Source organism: Schistocerca cancellata, chromosome 4, assembly GCF_023864275.1.
Source record: "Schistocerca cancellata isolate TAMUIC-IGC-003103 chromosome 4, iqSchCanc2.1, whole genome shotgun sequence".
In the NCBI taxonomy this organism is placed as follows: domain Eukaryota; kingdom Metazoa; phylum Arthropoda; class Insecta; order Orthoptera; family Acrididae; genus Schistocerca; species Schistocerca cancellata.
The window spans coordinates 719446808-719465516 of NC_064629.1; the positions used below are offsets into that span (position 1 = coordinate 719446808).

General features: G+C 40.5%; 1 protein-coding gene across 2 annotated transcripts in view; it reads left to right on the forward strand.

Annotated features, from left to right (window-relative positions):
• LOC126184666 (protein phosphatase 1H) overlaps positions 1 to 18709 on the forward strand; it is a 182454-nt gene that overhangs the window by 106274 nt on the left and 57471 nt on the right. For both annotated transcript variants that reach the window (XM_049927147.1, XM_049927148.1), the window contains exons 4-5: positions 6833 to 7030; positions 12514 to 12696. In XM_049927147.1, the coding sequence (XP_049783104.1) occupies positions 6833 to 7030; positions 12514 to 12696 (381 nt within the window). The remainder of the gene's footprint in view (positions 1 to 6832; positions 7031 to 12513; positions 12697 to 18709) is intronic.

Below are 18709 nucleotides of genomic sequence, written 5' to 3' on the forward strand. Positions count from 1 at the left end.
CACAAATAGGTTCTTGCGACTGCAGCGCTGTTTACCATAACCTGTGCATCATGTATTGGTGTGGTTTGTGCCCCCAAACACTTTAGTTGGCTGCAGGAGGCTTAGAGGTAAACAGCTCAGTGACTCTACTGTTGACAAACAACCTCCTGAGGTAAGGAAGGGACCATACCTGGCCCGCAAAGCGTGTATCCACGAATGTGGTGGCTGAATATGCAGTGGTGCAGCTCTGCATATACCACAGCTATCATTGTGAAAAACCATAACTTGGACACTCTTAGAGACAGAGCATCATGATTTGTTGTAAAATCTTAAGTTGCTCTCAAAGTTTTTTCTGTTATGCCAGAATTTCAGTGTGTGCTACACTCATTGTTTGTAGAACATCAAGGCAATATTCAAATTCTGCCCATGTACAGGTCAGCATTGCAGCATCAACAGTTCTGATGCACAAAGGTTAGCAGTATCATTGACACATTTTCTATGCACGATTCTTGATGTAACCCCACAAAAAGAAATCTAGTGGCTTGACATTGGTAGAGATAAGTGGCCCTCAGCAAATGTGTAATTTATCACATGCCGCTTGTTCAAACTCCATTGTGGGGGTGTATCATAATGCTGGAAGATGGATGGCGGCAGCTCTTCATTCTGTGGTAGCAGGAACTGTTGGAGCATGTCCAGGTAAATATTTCTTTTTATGGTTTTCTATTCAAAGGTAAATGGGCATATCATCCTATTGTACATTCAGCCCATACCAAACATTAAACTTTGGGCTATCACAGATGTGTTCTTGTTCTTGCATGCTGTATAGGTGTCTAGAACTCAAAATCATAATTTTGTGGTGAGTCACATGTCCAAAAATGTGAAATATTGCTTCATCTGAAAATGGGCACTTTTTCGTGTAAGTATTTTCAGCATCTATGGAGTCAGCATGCAACATATAACTGCATACTGTAGATGATGATCATTTGGCTACAATGCTTGGACCATTTGCAATTTGTACACAGAAAGACATAACCACTTATGTAAAACTTTATTGGCAGTTGATATTGCTTACTGCAATTCGCGTGACGCATGACGAATTGACTTCTGAGGGCTGTGTTGAAATGCAGCATATACTCTGTCAATACTTGCTGAAGACACTGGGGAACTGCCAAATCATTGTGCCAGTGGTGCCCTCCTATACTTGTCAATAATTCCACAGTACTATTGCCACAGATTTGGGTTCTACATACCATATGACACATTGCATCTTCTCCTGCTCTGTTGCCATTTTTATGCACTCCTACGCAAATGTGCAACAAGGGACACAGGAAAAAGAAAAGAACATTGAGAGCTGCTAAACGTTTTACAACAAACTATGATTCTGTATTTCTAAAAATTTCCAATTTATATTTCTTGGAAATGTCAGAGGGGATTTGCAGACACCCAGTATAATTCAAAACAGTATTCAAACAGTAGAGAGAGATGAGAAAAGTCAGATGCTTGAGAAGTCAATGCAGTGGTGACGCTGTCTAAGAAAGAGCAGTTTTAGTTCTCTTGTTTCCAGAAGTACTTTTTCCTGCCACTCCCTTGGTCTTAGATTCACTCTTCTACTCCTGTGCTGTTTTCATCCTCTTCTCCACTTTCCTTCATTTCGTTACCTGTTCTGTAGCTGTTCCATACTCATTCTGCGTTGTGTTCTCAGCCCTTCCTTCCTTCTTGCTTTCCTAGGATCTTACTGTATTTTTTCTGTCCAGACTGTTTCCCCTATGTTCCCAAATTTTGATTGTGACAAATTTGTTTACAGTAGTTTCATTTTCAATCTTGGAAACCACTCTTGCGTATTGACTTTTCTTGGTTTGCTCTCATAACTCTTCAACTGCCTTTTATAAAATAGTGTTCTGTTAACTTAACAAGAAATTATTATTATCTGTAGTCTGACAGAATTTAACACCACAAGCATTCTGCTACTTTCCTCCCTCTCATCATTTAAGGGTCTGCGTGACTTAGCTTTTATTGACCCCATTTTCCTTTTTTCCATATTCTCTTCAGTTGCAGAAAAACGAACACGTGGTTTCAAAAGCTCAGTGTTTTGCCTTCTTTTTCATTGTACTTGGTAAGTATAGTAATTTTGTCTGCCTGTAGTGCTGCTTGATTTTTTCTGCCAGTTTTTGGATGTTGTGTTAATGCATTTGTCTTTGTCACTTACAATTTAGTAAACAATATGACCAGTGGAAAGATCACCACCATTCAATCGCAGTCTCACTTGCCTATGTTTCTGTTGTTTGTTCTGTGTAATTAATACATATACATTATAGACTGTTTACTCAATGTACATGTTCCCATATATGAAGAGCTGAGAGACAGAGTGGACAAATCTAGGTTTCATGTTTTTGCAGCTGATGCCATCTGTGGATTTTTTGCTGGATTAAGTGCTTCACAAAACTGTTAGCTTGGTCTAAATTCCTCATAATGCAGTATAATAACAGAGTAAAGAAAACAGTCTCTATAAAATCCCAATTCCCTTACAAGCCATAGTGGACCATATCCAAGCAGCCAATCGGAACAAATTACTCGTATCATGTGATGTAAATATTCAAGATGGCTGACATAATGCAATAAAATAGTGACATAGTTACAGAAACAAGGAAACATGTGCAAAATAGTGATCAGTGAGTACAAAATACTAGAAAAAGGAAAAGAAACATGGACCAAGAGTATGTTAATTCAAGTGAGAAATGTGTATCTGTGAAAACATACAAAAAACAGGGGTTGTAAATGTGACTTGCGATGTTTCATATGTTTGTGCAATACAAATTACAGGGCACGAGTACACAGTACATTATGGTCCATTGGTGATTTTGACCAGTAAAATGCATATTTTTCAGGTATGGTTCATGTAATGAATATTAAGATTCAACGTGGAAATACTAATTGAGAAGATGGTCATAAGCAACATTCACTTGATTATTACGTCAGAGGGGTGCCAATGAAATGGGATCATGTCTGTTATCTTACCGTGATTCAGTAAACACAAAAACTGACCATTTAATAACATATTCTGACATATTTGGTGGAAAAAACAGTAACAGTACATAGCTTCACTGTGGGCCTGTCTTGTCCACCACCCTCAGTTTAAGATAACAGATCAAAAATTTGTAGAATCAAGTTATTCTTTCCTCCCTAATGACAGGGTCTTCAGTAGTAATGAATCTGCTGAATGGAAAACCCAATCTCTATTTTCAGTTGATGATTATGTGGATCTCATAAAGTACTGCAGGACAAAGAACCCTTTTACAGAAAAAAAGAAACAGTCCAACTTTTTTGATATGAAAGATAATACAAAAATGTAAATTTTCAGTGTGCAAGGAAACAGTAGATGGTGGAAAGGCACAGTGGTTCCAAATTAAATGGATGATGTTTGAAGCATCTGAACCCATGAAAATTAAATGCCACTTTACTACATAAAATAGAAATCTGGAAAATTATTGGTGTTTCACCAATGAAAAGGGGCAGCTACACTGTGAAGGCTACATTCGCTATTCCTTCCCATGGTGCCTGCCACCAGATTATAAAAGAGCAGTTAAAATAACTAAAACTAAATATGAAGACCTAATGTCTTTGTTACCTTATATTACACCAACTTCTCATCAATTTTTCCAGAATTTGGAGATGGAAAACTAAACAGCAAGAGTGAGTTTGGAGATGACCCACATATGCTTTTTCTAGTTTGACTTTAAAAACTTAGTGCCGTAGTGGGTCATCTCCAAGGGTCTGAAATATATATTACTTTGTATTATTATTTTTAAGACAAGATATTTGTTTTTTAGTTTCATGTTGCAAGTATAGTTTCACCAATGTCTACTTTGCATAATAATACTAATAATTTCAAATAATATGCATTCAATAAATCATGTGATGTACTAAACTGTAGATAAATTTTTCTCTGTTTCAAGAAAGTTGCATTTGGCCCACTCTGGCTCTCAGTTCCACATGTAGTCTGAGGGAAATTTGATACCAGTAGAGCACACACATACTATTTCTCAGTTTCTTTTGTTCACAAGGTTAGACTTCACGATGCAGGAAACTGAAGGCTGTAGGAAAACCTTTAATGACCTAGATTTAAAGAATTTGTGACATTTTTGATATCCTCTTGTGGTCAGATTAATGTTTATTAAGAATCTAACTATAGTGATGGTGCCGAACACAACGAAAGTACATTAGAACATAACAGAATTATGTTAGCCAACTTCGAAAGAATCTAATCTATGGAATGACAAACCCTAATTGACAACATACTGTGGGACATAATGCACTTTTACAGTAAGGGGCAGTTTATGGGTGTGCATGGCACTATATAGACACTGATTTACCTGCCAGTACTACGCCCTTACAGGCCAACCACACCTCATCTACCTTGAAAACCTAACAGACGTACAGCTAGTGCAATTATCAATACACTGCACTCCAAAATGTAAATTCTGCTCAGTTAAGTTTTCAAGACAACCATACTTGGGGAATTTTAATATCACTATGAATGAATAGCAACAAATTATGGTAGAAGTGAACTACATTGTGGAGGCCAAGAGCCCTATGATTAAGTGGTTGGGCATTCATAATTACATCGAAACAAATTCAAAGATGGCACTTATCAGTATTCACAGAGCTTGCTCAAACAGGAGTGTGCTGCTACCAGTGGTACATAGGCCTCAAATAAGAATAAGAGTTTGTTTTGAAAATGCCGCAACAGAACTAATCTATGTTGGGGAGATGCCAATAATGATCTTTGGCACACGGGAGTTTTTGCACCTCACCAGGATAATCAGGAAAACCATAAATAAATAATTTTATATTCTCGAAGCAAATAAATACCACAAATTGTGAGTCACGACCAAAGGATCATCGGCAATGGCAGTATTACAACACCCGAATAGCTAAGAGTTTGCCAGTTCACCGCGCTCACCTGTCTTCAGGCATGGGAGTGAACATTGCACATGCCATAAGCTTTGTTCATTAACTATTCATGTCTAAGCCTCTGCAGGTTGTCAGCAGAAATATACTTAGACACAGTCTTAAAGTTCACTGCCTGTGAGAGTTTACTTAGACAATGTTACTACCACCGTATGTGCCCAAAGCAAGCTCATTGTGCATTCAGGACAGAGCAATACTCAACAGATGTCTTTCCCACTCAGCTGCCAAGCCAGATCTCTCCTAACAGTGGCACATTGTGCCACTTATCACAATTCTTGGTGGCAGTGACACGAGATACTATGGTTTACCAGATATTAACTCTGCTTGTAATTATATCATTCTCTACTGTCTACTGACCTGGAGACCAACTCTAAATGTTACTTTAACAAACACTCTGACTTTCCTACAGTCCACCACAACAGAAAGTAAGGTGGACTATTTTTCCTGTGGGCAGTGTCCACTGATGGCCTCGTCCACCAGAACTGAAGTGAAGGCGTAACCACCCTTATAAACTGTGTCTTAACTTTTATTGTGGGTTCTTTCTCAGTATCCGTGCACCTGCTACTCCCCTTTACAGCCCATGCTGGCTCTACCAATTGTGCTGACTGGTACTATTAGGAGCTGTCAGCCACATCAGCCCCTGAACGCACCATCTGGAACCCTTGCTTCCAGCCACCTCAGTAAATTCTGACAGACTCTTGGAATTAAAGCACAAGTATCTGCATTATATGCACTCCAATTTTCACGCAGTTTTCGCCATTTTTGGTGTAATAAAATACTGCATCAATTACCGTGTTTTCCAAATAATTGCTTTTGTTAATTATTATGCCTAATTGGGTAATTCATTTAATTATCCACCCACTGGAGTGTGCACAGTGCTCCAACAGTACAGTACCACATCTCAAGATGGTCCAATAATCAACGTATATTGGCTGGTGAAGGCACAGATTTATTTTTGTGGAATGGTTTTATCACAGTAATGACAATTCACATCTGTTCCTCCTCAGCTAACATGGAAACCTCCAGTTTCCATGTGTTGGGTCAAGATCATTTGTCGTATCTGTATCTGTTACTCACCAAAGCCAGATTCTCTTTATATGTTTTCATTCCCACCCTTTTCTAACAAAAGCTTACATGGTATTGCTTTTGTGTGTGTGTGTGTGTGTGTGTGTGTGTGTGTGTGTGTGTGTGTGTGTGTGCTATTATTGTATGTCCAAGCAAAATTAACACTTCCTGCATGGACATAATAAAATGAGTTAAATATGTAGCATACTGTCATGTATGACTGCAAACTGATATTCCAGTTTCACTGTAGTTTGGCTCATTTTGTGCACTAGTGAAGTGTCAATTTCTGTTATATCTCTAACACATTTTGTGACTTTTCACATATTTATAGGGGCATTGATTTCTCTGTGCCAGTATTACTAAAATTAACTGCAACTACCGTAGATGTTTTTTAGCTTTGTTTTTTTATGTAATATGGTTGAAAAAGATACTATTACTTCTTTAATACTGAAACATAAAATAATTTAAGAAACAAGGACGAGCTACAGAAATATGGTTTATAATTAGATTTTGTACTTCATTCTCTAAATCTTGTGGCGGCTATGAGTTTTACACTTCTGCATATTGTTATTTGTTGCCTGGTGTGTGATAATGGCTGTAAGTAGTCTAAATGAAATCACTTGTAGACCATACTCATGTTTTACTTCTCATCATTATTTTAATCATGCACTTATTTTCAGGAAGAAAATGTGCACGTTTTATAGCCCAAATAAGTTTTTTTTTGTTATTTTATAAAGCTTTCCTTAAAACACAGAGAAATGTTTGTTATCACATGCCTATGTTTATTGTTGGTTCAGTAATTTTTTTTCATTAATATCAGGACCAAATGATTTTGGAGGATAAAAAGAAATACAGAATGAAAGGTGGATGCACAGCTTTAGTTGCCCTGTTTATTCTGGGCAAATTATTTGTGGCAAATGCTGGCGATTCGAGGGCTGTTCTATCGAAAAATAGAACAGTCATTCCAATGTCACACGATTTCACGCCAGAATCGGAAAGGGCACGAGTAAGACACTTGGTATGTATAGCACATTAGTTGAAATTATAATTCTCATTCATGATAAACCATAAAAACTGCAATATTGTATTTTCCAGTATAAAGAATTACTTTTTATATATTTGCATTTCCTGTATTATTAGAGAAAATATTGGCACTAAACTACAAAATTTGTGTATGGGTGGAGGAAATTCAGTAAGAACTTCAATTTCTTGAGCTCATAATGATTCTTTTAAATGCCATGTCCCAGAATATAATTAAAAAGCAAACCAGGGCAATTCACAAAATAATTTGAGGAAGAAACTAAATATGTTGAGTTCCTTGTTAACATGGCATTGCTAATAAACTACATATTTCAATTATATGAGTTGTTACACATCTAATGGCATGAAGCATGAAATACTAGCAATGCTCCTTGTGACTTTTATGATTTGGCCTCAGTTGCTGAGAGTAACTGTATAATATCTGATTCTGACTTTGTCATTAAAAGTAGTCTCTGCACTACATGTTTTGTGTTTGAATCATCCTATGCTTAAAATTTTCTTCTTCATGAGTGTTCTGTAGTTTTTGAAATGCTGTAAGTAATTTACTGTAATGGCATTAGCAGAGTATGCTATAATAAAGAAAGATGCAAACCATGAGTTTAATAGAGACAACTCCCCACGTCCACCACCATATAGACATTCCAGAGCTCAGTTGCTGATGGAGAAGCAAATGTCATTGTAGCTGTATGACAGATGGTATTCTGCAAGCTTCTAATGCCTCTTCAGTATTGTCAGCTTCATGGGCACATTCAGTATAGGTCTGCATTTATGCTGCGAGTGTTCCAGGCAGAAACGGAAAGCAGAGGGACTGCAGAACCTCATGATGTACTGCTATCCTTTCTCTGCCCTCATCAGATAGTACTGTCATGTGGAAGGCTGGCCTTCATCACGACTTTAACTGTACATTTTGTCCTTTAAATTTTACATTGTGCAAGATGACACTTGGGTGCATAATGCCCCAGTTACCTACTGTGGCAGAGACACAATGTGTTCTCTGATGAATCTTGCTTCCATGTAGATTCCAGTTAAAGTCACAGTACGGTTTGCTTCCATAGGAATCAGTGTGATACTTTGGTAGTGATGTGTGACTTGTTGGACATCAGACAATACCATAAATTCCTGAATCTTTAAAGAACTGAACTCCCATGTGTAAAAACAGCTTCAAAGTTCTGGTTACCTTACAGATGAGTTAATATGTTAGATATTTGATGTTAAACATGCAAGTGAGAATGTTTAAAAATGGTTTGAAAGCATGCTTAAAGTTTTTGGAAGTCGCTAAGTGCTCTCATTATGAGATGCTAGGTGAATATAGTCTGGGTAATTTGCACTCCATTTTAAGTAAAAGTAAGTTTTTCACACATCTAAATGTTTATGATGTCATATCTCCTGAACTGTGTGTTCTACAGTAATATAATTTTACAGGTACATGCATTGATATATGAACACACATCAAAAAAAGTTTTGCATCACCATGGTTTCGAGAACTCCTGAGGATAGACGTTGACTGTAGATATTGTATCACAAACACAGTCGCTTTGACTGTTCGGAGATGTCACTAATCCCATGCAAAGATGTAAACAACCATACATAAGCGCCTATTAAACAAAGCGCCTATTAGACAGAGGAGGTCCAACAGCCGATCAGTTCTAGTCATTCCACCAGGAAGGGGGTACATGGCTCATGTTGTCTGTAGTTTAACCATGCCTAGACAGTCAATACTGCAGTTCGATCGCATCCGCATTGTTACTTTGTGTCAGGAAGGGCTCTCAACAAGGGAAGTGTCCAAGCGTCTCGGAGTGAACCAAAGCGATGTTGTTCGGACATGAAGGAATACAGATAGACAGGAACTGTCGATGACATGCCTTGCTCAGGTTCCCCAAGGGCTACCACTGCAGTGAGTGACCGCTACCAACGGATTATGGCTCGGAGGAACCCTGACAGCAATGCCACCATGTTGAATAGTGCGTTTCGTGCAGCCACAGAATGTCATGTTACAACTCAAACTGTGCACGATAGGCTGCATGATGCACAACTTGACTTCTGACGTCCACCGTTCAGTATTAGCATCACGTTCTTTTCACCGATGAGTGTCGCCTATGCCTTCAACCAGACAAATGTCGGAGACGTGTTTGGAGGCAACCTGGTCAGGCTGAACGCCTTAGACACACTGTCCAGCGAGTGCAGCAAGATGGAGGTTCCCTGCTGTTTTGGGGTAGCCTTATGTCGGGCTGACATGTGCCGCTGGTGGTCATGGAAGTCGCAGTAACGGCTGTACGATACATGAATGCCATCCTTTGACCAACAGTGCAACCATATCGGCAGCATATTGGCAAGGCATTCATCTTCATGGATGACAATTCGCTCCCCATCATGCACATCTTTGAACGACTTCCTTCGGGATAACGACATCACTTAACTAGAGACTAAAGTGGCCAGCATGTTCTCCAGACATGAACCCTATCAAACATGCTGGGGATAGATTGAAAAGGACTGTTTATGGACAATGTGACCCACCAACCACTCTGATGGATCTACGCCGAATTGCCGTTGAGGAGTGAGACAATCTGGACCAACAGTGCCTTGATGAACTTTTGGATAGTATGCCACGACAAATACAGGCATGCATCAATGCAAGAGGACATGCTACTGGGTATTAGAGGTACCAGTGTGTACAGCAGTCTGGACCACCACCTCTGAAGGTCTCGCTATTTGGTGGTACAACATGCAATGTGTGGTTTTCATGAGCAATAAAAAGGGCAGAAATGATGTTTATGTTGATCTGTATTCCAATTTTCTGTACGGGTTCTGGAACTCTTAGAACTGAGGTGATGCAAAACTTTTTTTTATGTGTGTATATGCTGCTTGCAAAGTGTGTCATTAATGGAGTTGCTAGTAAAGAAGTAATACATTGAAATGTCACAGGAAAGTTCCTGTAGAATGTAAATACTTTTGGATTAAAGGAAACCACTAACCACAAAGCAGCAGCTTTGAGTTGTCGATAGGCACACACAACAGAAAGAAAACTTGCTTGCAGGAAGGACCGATGTGGGAAGTCAGTGAAGGAAGTGGTTAGTTTCTTAGTTGTGGGAGGTTAGGTTTCAGTCAGTTGGTTGGAGGTATTGGTCAACAAGAGCAGAAATTCTTTCAGTGGGAGCAAAATAACCACCGACAATGGGGTGTCCATGATTTTTGGGTTTATGAATTTTGGGGAGCATTTAGAAGGCAGGTGAGTGGGGTGGTGCTATGGTGAGTAGGGAGTGGATTCAAGTGAGAGGTTCTTGGAAGGGCCTGTAGATTTCAGGAGAGATTGGAGGTTCTGTTGGACTTATAGGATGAGATCAATCTGGCAGAAGTTGTAGTGGAGGAGACAGCCAGTCAGCAGAGGCCTTCCTTCAGGCAGCGGTTGTGACCTATCATGACAGTGGTAGAGAGCCTCTACCTGCAGGGGCAATGATTAGGTCAGCATCTGTTTTGAGGTTGTAAATGGCTGTCTTTCCTTCTGCTGAAAGGTCAGTGTTCTTTGGAAGGGATCTTGGGAAGGTTAAGTAGACCAAATTGGAGGTAAGGTATTCCCAGATGCTGACTGGGGATAGTTGGGTGAGAAGTTGTTGGGGGGGGGGGGGGGGGGGGTGGCGGATGGTCGTAGTTGGGTAGTGGTATGAACTGGGAGAGGCAATGTTCAGTGTTGGGATTAGGTTGGCTTTGGTTGGAGGTATTAGTAGCAAAGAAGTGTTTCCACTCTAGGGATCAGGAGAAGGAGAGTAGCTCTTTGATTAGTTCAGCATAGTTAAAATTCGGTGTAGGGCTGAAATGAGGAACATCTTAACCAATACTCTTCCAGCCCTTTCTAAAGTGGTGTTCTGTAATCCATCCAACCTACACATTATCATAGTCCATCCCTATGCCAATCTCACTCCCAAACCCTTGTGACAAGGATCATGAGTGGCCTCTACCAAACTGTTGTCAAGAACAAAGTGGACCTCACGGTGGCACAACACAGAGTGGAGCACAACATGATCAATTTCAGTGGCTGCTTCACGGCCTGAGCCATCTGGATCCTGCTCTCCACCACCGGTTTCTCCAAACTGCGCAGATATCCCTCACTCCCATAATAACCCTGGTCTCAGTCTCAGGTAACCCTCTGTCCCCACACCCTCCATGCAACATTTTCCCCATTCCTCTGTCCTTTCAACCCCTCCCAATTGACATCCCTATCTCGCCTTCAGCGTTACCACTTCCAACAGCCACTACAGTTATGCCGGCCCATATACATGCCCTCTCTCCCTCATTCCTAGCTGGCAAACGAGCTGTGCCCCTTCACGCCACTAGCCATCCACCTCCAGTCCCTCTCCCTGCCTCCTGCCTCCTTCCTCCTTCCTCCCTCTCCCTCTACCCATCCTACTCAACATTACCCCCACGACAACCAGTCCACCTGCCAAAAAATAGTTTTAGTCTAGCTGGCATCACATAGGGGTATAGGCGTGTGTGTGTGTGTGTGTGTGTGTGTGTGTGTGTGTGTGTGTTTCGTTTTACTTTGACTCATCGAAGGATAAGCCTCTCTCTCTGTGTGTGTGTGTGTGTGTGTGTGTGTGTGTTTCGTTTTACTTTGACTCATCGAAGGATAAGCCTGAAAACTATCAAGGTTCCATTCTTTTGTGTGTGCCTACCGACGACTCAATGCTTCTGCTTTTTGGTAAGGGTCTCCTTTAAGTCAAATGTATTTATAATAAATTAAAATTTCATGTCTGATGCTGAAGTTTTACTGCATGAACAGGGAAAATTTAGTAAGTGATAAACTTCTTTGCTTTCATCATTTTGTGAAGCTGTCAACGTGAAAAAGTTTCATAAACATTTGAAATTAATTGTAAAGTTTCTTGGAAGTCGCTTAATGTTCTCACCCACAAATACTGTATGAATAAAGTCTAGGTATTTGCATGCCATCAGTTATGCTTGCTTAAGACGAACACACAGTTTCTTACTGTAATACTTGTCTTATTGTGTTAAACTTTTAACATAAGACTATACCTCTTCATGAGTAGACTATGACGACATTTAAAAATATTTAATACGGTCAGTAATTGTGCAAAATATTGAAAATCAAATTTTTCTCCAAGGCATACCCAGCTCATTGTCCTGCATGATAAGGCATGTTCCCATTAATTTTTCTAAACCAAGGGAGTTCTGTGGTGTAGACACAATTGTTTTGACCTGAAAGGTTACCTGACTATTCCTTGGCTGAGCATATATGGGGATGTCCCTTTGGTCGTTACTAATTCCATATTGGTGTGACATGAGGTCACGTTCATATCTACTGCAAGTGGCTCTTTTTAATGGAAGCTATTTCCTTATTGATTAATTTAGTATACATGATGATGAACATTTTCTGTTTAAAGAGTTTGATATCATTTACATATTTTGAATTTCATCTTTCTAAAATAAATTATGTTTTTCTTACTGCAGGCTGCCCTGAAACCTGAGCTGTTGGGTAATGAGTTCACACATCTAGATTATATTAGACGACCCACAGTTCACGATTTAGGGAAGAAGATTTTGTATCGAGACGCATTCATGAATGGATGGGCATACAAAATTGTTACCCGAGATGATTTAAAATACCCTGTTGTTGTAGGTGAAGGGAAACGGGTATGTTATTTTTTGTGTATAGTCAATCTATTTTCCTTCTCTGCAGCAGTGCAGAATTATTGTGTGAGTTATTTGGTTTGAAGTAGTTGTACACAAGTTCTCCATTGAGTCAAAAATGGAATTTTGAGTGAAATGACTTCACAAATTAGAGATTAATCAGGTCCTAATGTATTCTTTGAATATTTGTCTATATGAAATGAAATGAAAAATGAATCCTAGTGTATCACATCATGTGGAATCATTAAAAGAACTTGGGATCCAGGTGTGCTACTTTGTAATAGTAGAGAATGGTCCATAAGTGTGGAATCACCCTTCCAAAACAAAAACAGGAAGAACAGAAATTTAAATTCAAGTAGTATGAGATGGGAGAGGGAGAAAACGTGATGCTGTAACCACCCTCTTGGGTGGAATTCATAATTTTTCAATGGAAAGACTATCATATGATATACAAAACAGATAAATAATTACTCGATACAAACAATGGTCCTTTAATTTGAGCATAACTATATTTGTCTACAAGTTAACTCACATTGTGTGTGTGGCCGAAATTATTATTTTTGATGTACAGCTGACCCCTGTTTCCTGCAAGGTGCGACGAGTACTGCCCTCTGGACTCGTACTGAATGTTGCCAAAAGAGCAGTTGATGTTGCTTCGTCCATAGCAGTTCTTGTTCATCCAGCTTATGATTTGCCTGCGACAGAGACAATTTCATGGACTTTCACAAGAAGTTTCATCGTTGCACTGTGGGTAATGTGTGATCTGTCTAGGAGGCATTGATCCTCTGTGGTAACACGTGTGCTCCTCTCTCCTGATATCAGGACGATCTCAATGCATTCAACATGTGTTAACACTGTCAGCTTTCACGTCACCTGTGAGAAATAAGCTTCAGTCATAACTTAAATAAAGCAGTTTTCACATGAAAGGCTTAACTGTTTTTCTCCTGTTATTCTCTATCTGTTTGGTATGTCACTTGGCCCCCTTTTCATTTGAAAATTACGAGTTCCGTCCAAGATTGCAGCTTCAAAATGGCTGCCATGCTGGTAGCATAGCCTGTCAGATTTTCCCCTTCTCCCATCTCCTACTGATTGACTTTAAATTTCTGTTTTTCTACATGGTTTTGCTTTAGAGTGTGGTTCCGCATCTGTGGAGTTACCTCTACCCTGTAGGTTTGATATTTTCCATGCACAAGGCCACAAGGCAAATGAAGTCGCTCTTCAGGATTTTTAGAGTTTGTCTATACTTAGGTGTTAGATTGGTTGTGAATGCTAAAAAACATTGCATATATTTGTGCTGCAGCGGTCTGTAAGAAGTGAATATTTTATGAAAAACTAATTGCGTGGAAACATACATAAAACATTTTGAAGCTGGAAAAAAAAAGTCCAAGAATGAAAAGAACAAAATTATGATTGTTAGTATGACAATGAAAAAATCCTGTGTGGTGTATAAAACATGAAGCAAGGACAGAAAACATTCATTACAAAGAGACAAAATAGGCAGATGTCCCTATTATAAGGCAGCAAAGCAACTGTGAAGGTTAGCTATATTGTGTCAAGCAGCAGATCCAGCAGTCGGGTGGCAACATTGGCCATTCATATAAATTGACTCTGTCATGGTAATGCATGTAAATAATGTATCACAGCTATCACACCAAAGTTGTTATATAATATGGTTTTCACAAGTGGAATGTAACTTTTAGAGCCAGGACTGTTGTTGTTTATAAGGTTAGTACTTCTCTGTGACTTGTTAGAAGAGATACAAAGGTTTTGGGGAGCCTAAAAAATTTATTATGGAGCTATTGTTGGTGCTGTGTGAAATTTATGTCAGGAGAGGTTATACGGAGTCTTTACAGATATGCGAATAGACATTGGAAAGGATGGGTTGTTGGGCAGAGGAAATGGAAACATAGCAAGTTTCTGGAGTTATGAAAAGATTTGTGTCTTATAAGAGACAAAGATGTCTGGATATATCAAAAAAGGAAGAATCAAATGATGTATATGGTAAAAATTTACAACAGAAACCACATTAAAAACAATCATTCAGTGAGGGAGAAGGGGAAATAAATTGAATATGCCATAAAATGTGGGAGGGATGAATTATAGATAGCTGGAAGTTGGGGAACAAACTTACAGCAAGATGGTGGGAAGAGAGAGGATGGTGTTAAGAGAGGAATTAAGAGATTAAATATATTTATATAGCAAAATTCTGGTACTTCAGAAGTAAAGGAGACTACTCACCATAAAGCAGAAGCATTGAGTTGTTGACAGGTACACACACAAAAAAAGACAGAAAACTTGCTAGCTTTCAGAGTAATCTTTTCTCGAGCTACATTATAAGCACACACAAACACAAGCACACATATGCTTGTGCCTCTACATAGTGTCGGTTGGATGCACGATGCTAGGAGTGCAGTTCGGCTGGTGGACTAGGGTGAGGTGAAGGTTTGTCATGTGGGGTGGGTTGAGGAAGACAGAAGTGAGAGACAGATAGAGGGGTTGGGGTGCGTAGCTAGCACTTAGAGGGAGGCAGTAGGTTGGCTGGCTAGGAATGTGGGAGGGAGGGGTGGCAGGTGCATGGGTTAGGCATCTGATGCACAGGACTCAGAGCCCTGGGGAGCAGTGCACCTGGAGGTGACACGGAGAGGTGAGTGGGGATGGTGTGATGGACAGGGGAAGGGAGTCTGTTGGGTGGGCAGTATGGGGACAGTTGGTTAACAGAAATTGAGGCCAGTATGGTTCTAGCAACATAGGATTTGTTGCAAGGATGACTTCCATCAGCATAATCAGAAAAGCTGGTGGTGGAGGGAAGGATCCAGATGGCTCAGTTCATGAAGCAGCATGTCGCATTCAGCTGCATGTTGTGCCACCGGGTGGTCTGTTTTGTTCTTGGCCACAGTTTGGTGGTGGCCATTCATTGTTGTGAACTGCTGGTTGGTTGTCACTGACATAAAAAGCTGTACAGTGATTGCACCAGAGTTGGTATGTGACATGGCTGCTTGCACTGGTGGCCCAACCTCTGGTGGGATAGGATAGTCAATGACAGGACTGGAGTAAAGGTGCTGGGTGGGTGGATTGTACAGGACTTGCATCTGGGTCTTCTGCAGGCTGTGAAGGTCCTCGTGAGACCTTCAGTATATTGGACAAAGGAGTTCTCTTTTGTGGGTGGCCAGGCTGTATGGAAGGGATGGCAGTAGTTGGAATGCAGGTACTCTTAGGTACTATTGGTGGTTTGTGGGTCTAACATGAATGGAGGTGTATATGGGGCCATCAGAGAGGTGGATGTCAGCAGCCAGGAAGGCAGTGGCACATGTGTTGTAGAGGACCAGGTGAAGCAGATGGGAGAGGTTTTGAGGTTGTGAAGGAATGAGGATAGGATGTCTTGGCCCTGAATCCAAATGATGAAGATATCATAAATGAACCTGAACCAGACAAGGGGTTAGGGGTTTTGACAGGCTAGGAACGTTTCCTCCAGACAGTCCATAAAAGAAGTTGGCATAGGAGGATATCATGTGGATGCCCATGGCTGTGTCATGGATTTGTTTATACATCTTCCACTCAAAGTAGAAGTAGTTGTATTACACATACAGTTTTTAACGTGTATGAGGATTGAGGTAGTGAGTTTGGAATCTCAGTAACATTGGGAAAGGTAGTGTTTGATAGCCGCAAGTCCATGGGCATGAGGGATGTTGGTGTATAGGAAGGTGGCTTTAGTGGCGACAAGTAGGTATCCAGGAGGTAAAGGGGTGAGGATGGTGGAGAGTCAGTGAAGGAAGTGGTTAGTATCTTTGTTGTGAGAGGCTGGGTTTCAGGCAGTTGGTTAGAGGTGTTGATCAACAAGAGTGGAAATCCTTTCAGTAGGAGCACAATAACCAGGTACATTGGGACATCCAGGATTATTGGATTTATGGATTTTGTGGAGCATGTAGAAGATGGGTGTGCAGTGTGTCATTGGAGTGAGGTGGGAGGTGGACTCAGGGGAGAGGTTCTTGGATTGCACTACAGGTTTCAGTGGGGATTAGAGGTTACAGATATTTGGCGGAAGTCTTCTGTCAGGCAGTCACTACAGTTCATCATGGCAGAAGTGGAGCCTTTGTCTGCCAGGAGGATGATTAGGTCTGGATCTGTTTCGAGGTTGTGTGTAGCTCTCCTTTCTTCTGCTGAAAGATTATTATTTTTAGGAAGGGCCTTGGGAAGGATGGTGAGGCCAAGTTGGAGGCAAAAAATTCCTAGAATGTGACCAGGGGGTGGTTAAGTGGAACGGGGCTAGGATCACTTTTGGATGGTGGAATGAACTGGGAAAGGCAAGATTCTGTTCTGTGATTAGGTTGGCTATGGTTGGAGGAACTGGTGGCAAAGAAGTGTTTCTATTGTAGGGATTAAGAGAGGAAGAGAAGGTCTGTAACGAGTTCACTGGGGTTAAACTTGGATATGGGACTGAAGATGAGACCTTTGGATAGGGGATTGAGGTTTCTGGTGGAAAGTTTAACAACAGTGTTTTGGGTCTGTTTGAGTTCTGGGCTTCGTGGAGTGTTGGGAGAGAGTGCTACAAGATGTGGCCGTTTGAAGAGATCAACTGGTCAGGGTCTGGGTGCTACAAGGGGTTGATGAGGGGCTTCACTATGGGTGGGATGGATGTTGATGGGTAATGGTGCTCCAAGAGTAGGATATCAACAGGTTGGCTAGTTATGGAGGTGTTGTTTGGAATGCACTTCCAGATGTTGGAGGGTAAAGGTTTCCATTTTGGAGATGTGGTTTATATAGGTAGTATTGCACAGTAACAGTATCATGTGGAGGGAGCAGATATGATTCTGGGATGCCTGTGCCATGGTGCTGTGTTTCTGTAATACCACACTGCCTGTGAAAGTAGCCAAATTACATACCAACTCTGCTGTCATCACTACACAACTTTTATGTTGGTTTGACAACCAACTAGCTGTCCACTAGAATGAATGGTCACTGCAAATTTGTGGCCAAGAAAAAAATAGACCACTCAGTGTCACAAAGTGCAGCTGAGCACAACATGCTTGAATTCAGTGGCTGCTTCACGACCGGGCCATCTGGATACTTCTCCCCATCGCCAGTTTTTCTGAACTACACAGATGGGAGTTATCCTTGCAACACATCCTGTGCTGTCAGAATCATCCTGGTCTCAATCTCTGTTAACATTGTCTCTTTCACGTGTAAGATATAAATATCCATGTTCATGCTCTATAGTGAGGTTCCATGTGTGAAGTTCCACCATTCTAATATCAGAATGAGGGGGAGGGGATGCTGATGGATCTACATTATCTTTGTCCTAAAACAGCTGCAAATATTCCTGCAATGAAAAAGTCCTGCATGGAATACAGAACATGAAGCAAGAACACAAAACATTTACCATACCAAATGGTGTGTTCTTGTTTCATGTTCTGTATTCCATGCAACAAAAATTGAGCATTGAAGTAAAACCCTCAGTTAGGCTATTTTGGAGTCTTGTGAGTGATAGTTATCATTTAGTAATTTAATATATCACAGTTAATAAAGTTATACAGACTTAATAGATTATGCATTATCTTCAGATTTTCAGCTCCCTGTGGGCCTACATACTGTGCTAGTTGACAAAACAAGCGTTGCCCTCTGAATCTCAAGTGCAGTAATTAATGTAAGCAGTTTGTATGAGGGGCATTCAATAAGTAATGCAACATATATTTTTTTTGAAAGCAGGTTGGTTTTATTCAAGATTCCGATACACCATATTATTCCCCACTCTTTTGACTACGAAACCCCATTTTTCAACATAATCTCCATTCAATGTGACGGCCTTACACGACTTTACTGGCAGGTCCTGTTTGCATGCATGGTACCACTCTACTGGTCAACATTGGAATCAACATCTTCGTGCATCAATAACCTCCCTACCATCCATTTACTGCTTCCCACTGAGTGCATCCTTCATTGGGCCAAACTCGTTGCTCTTTATGGCCTTCTGTTAGGCGGCAAAGAACCCAGCGGGCGCACACACACCTTTGAGTACCCC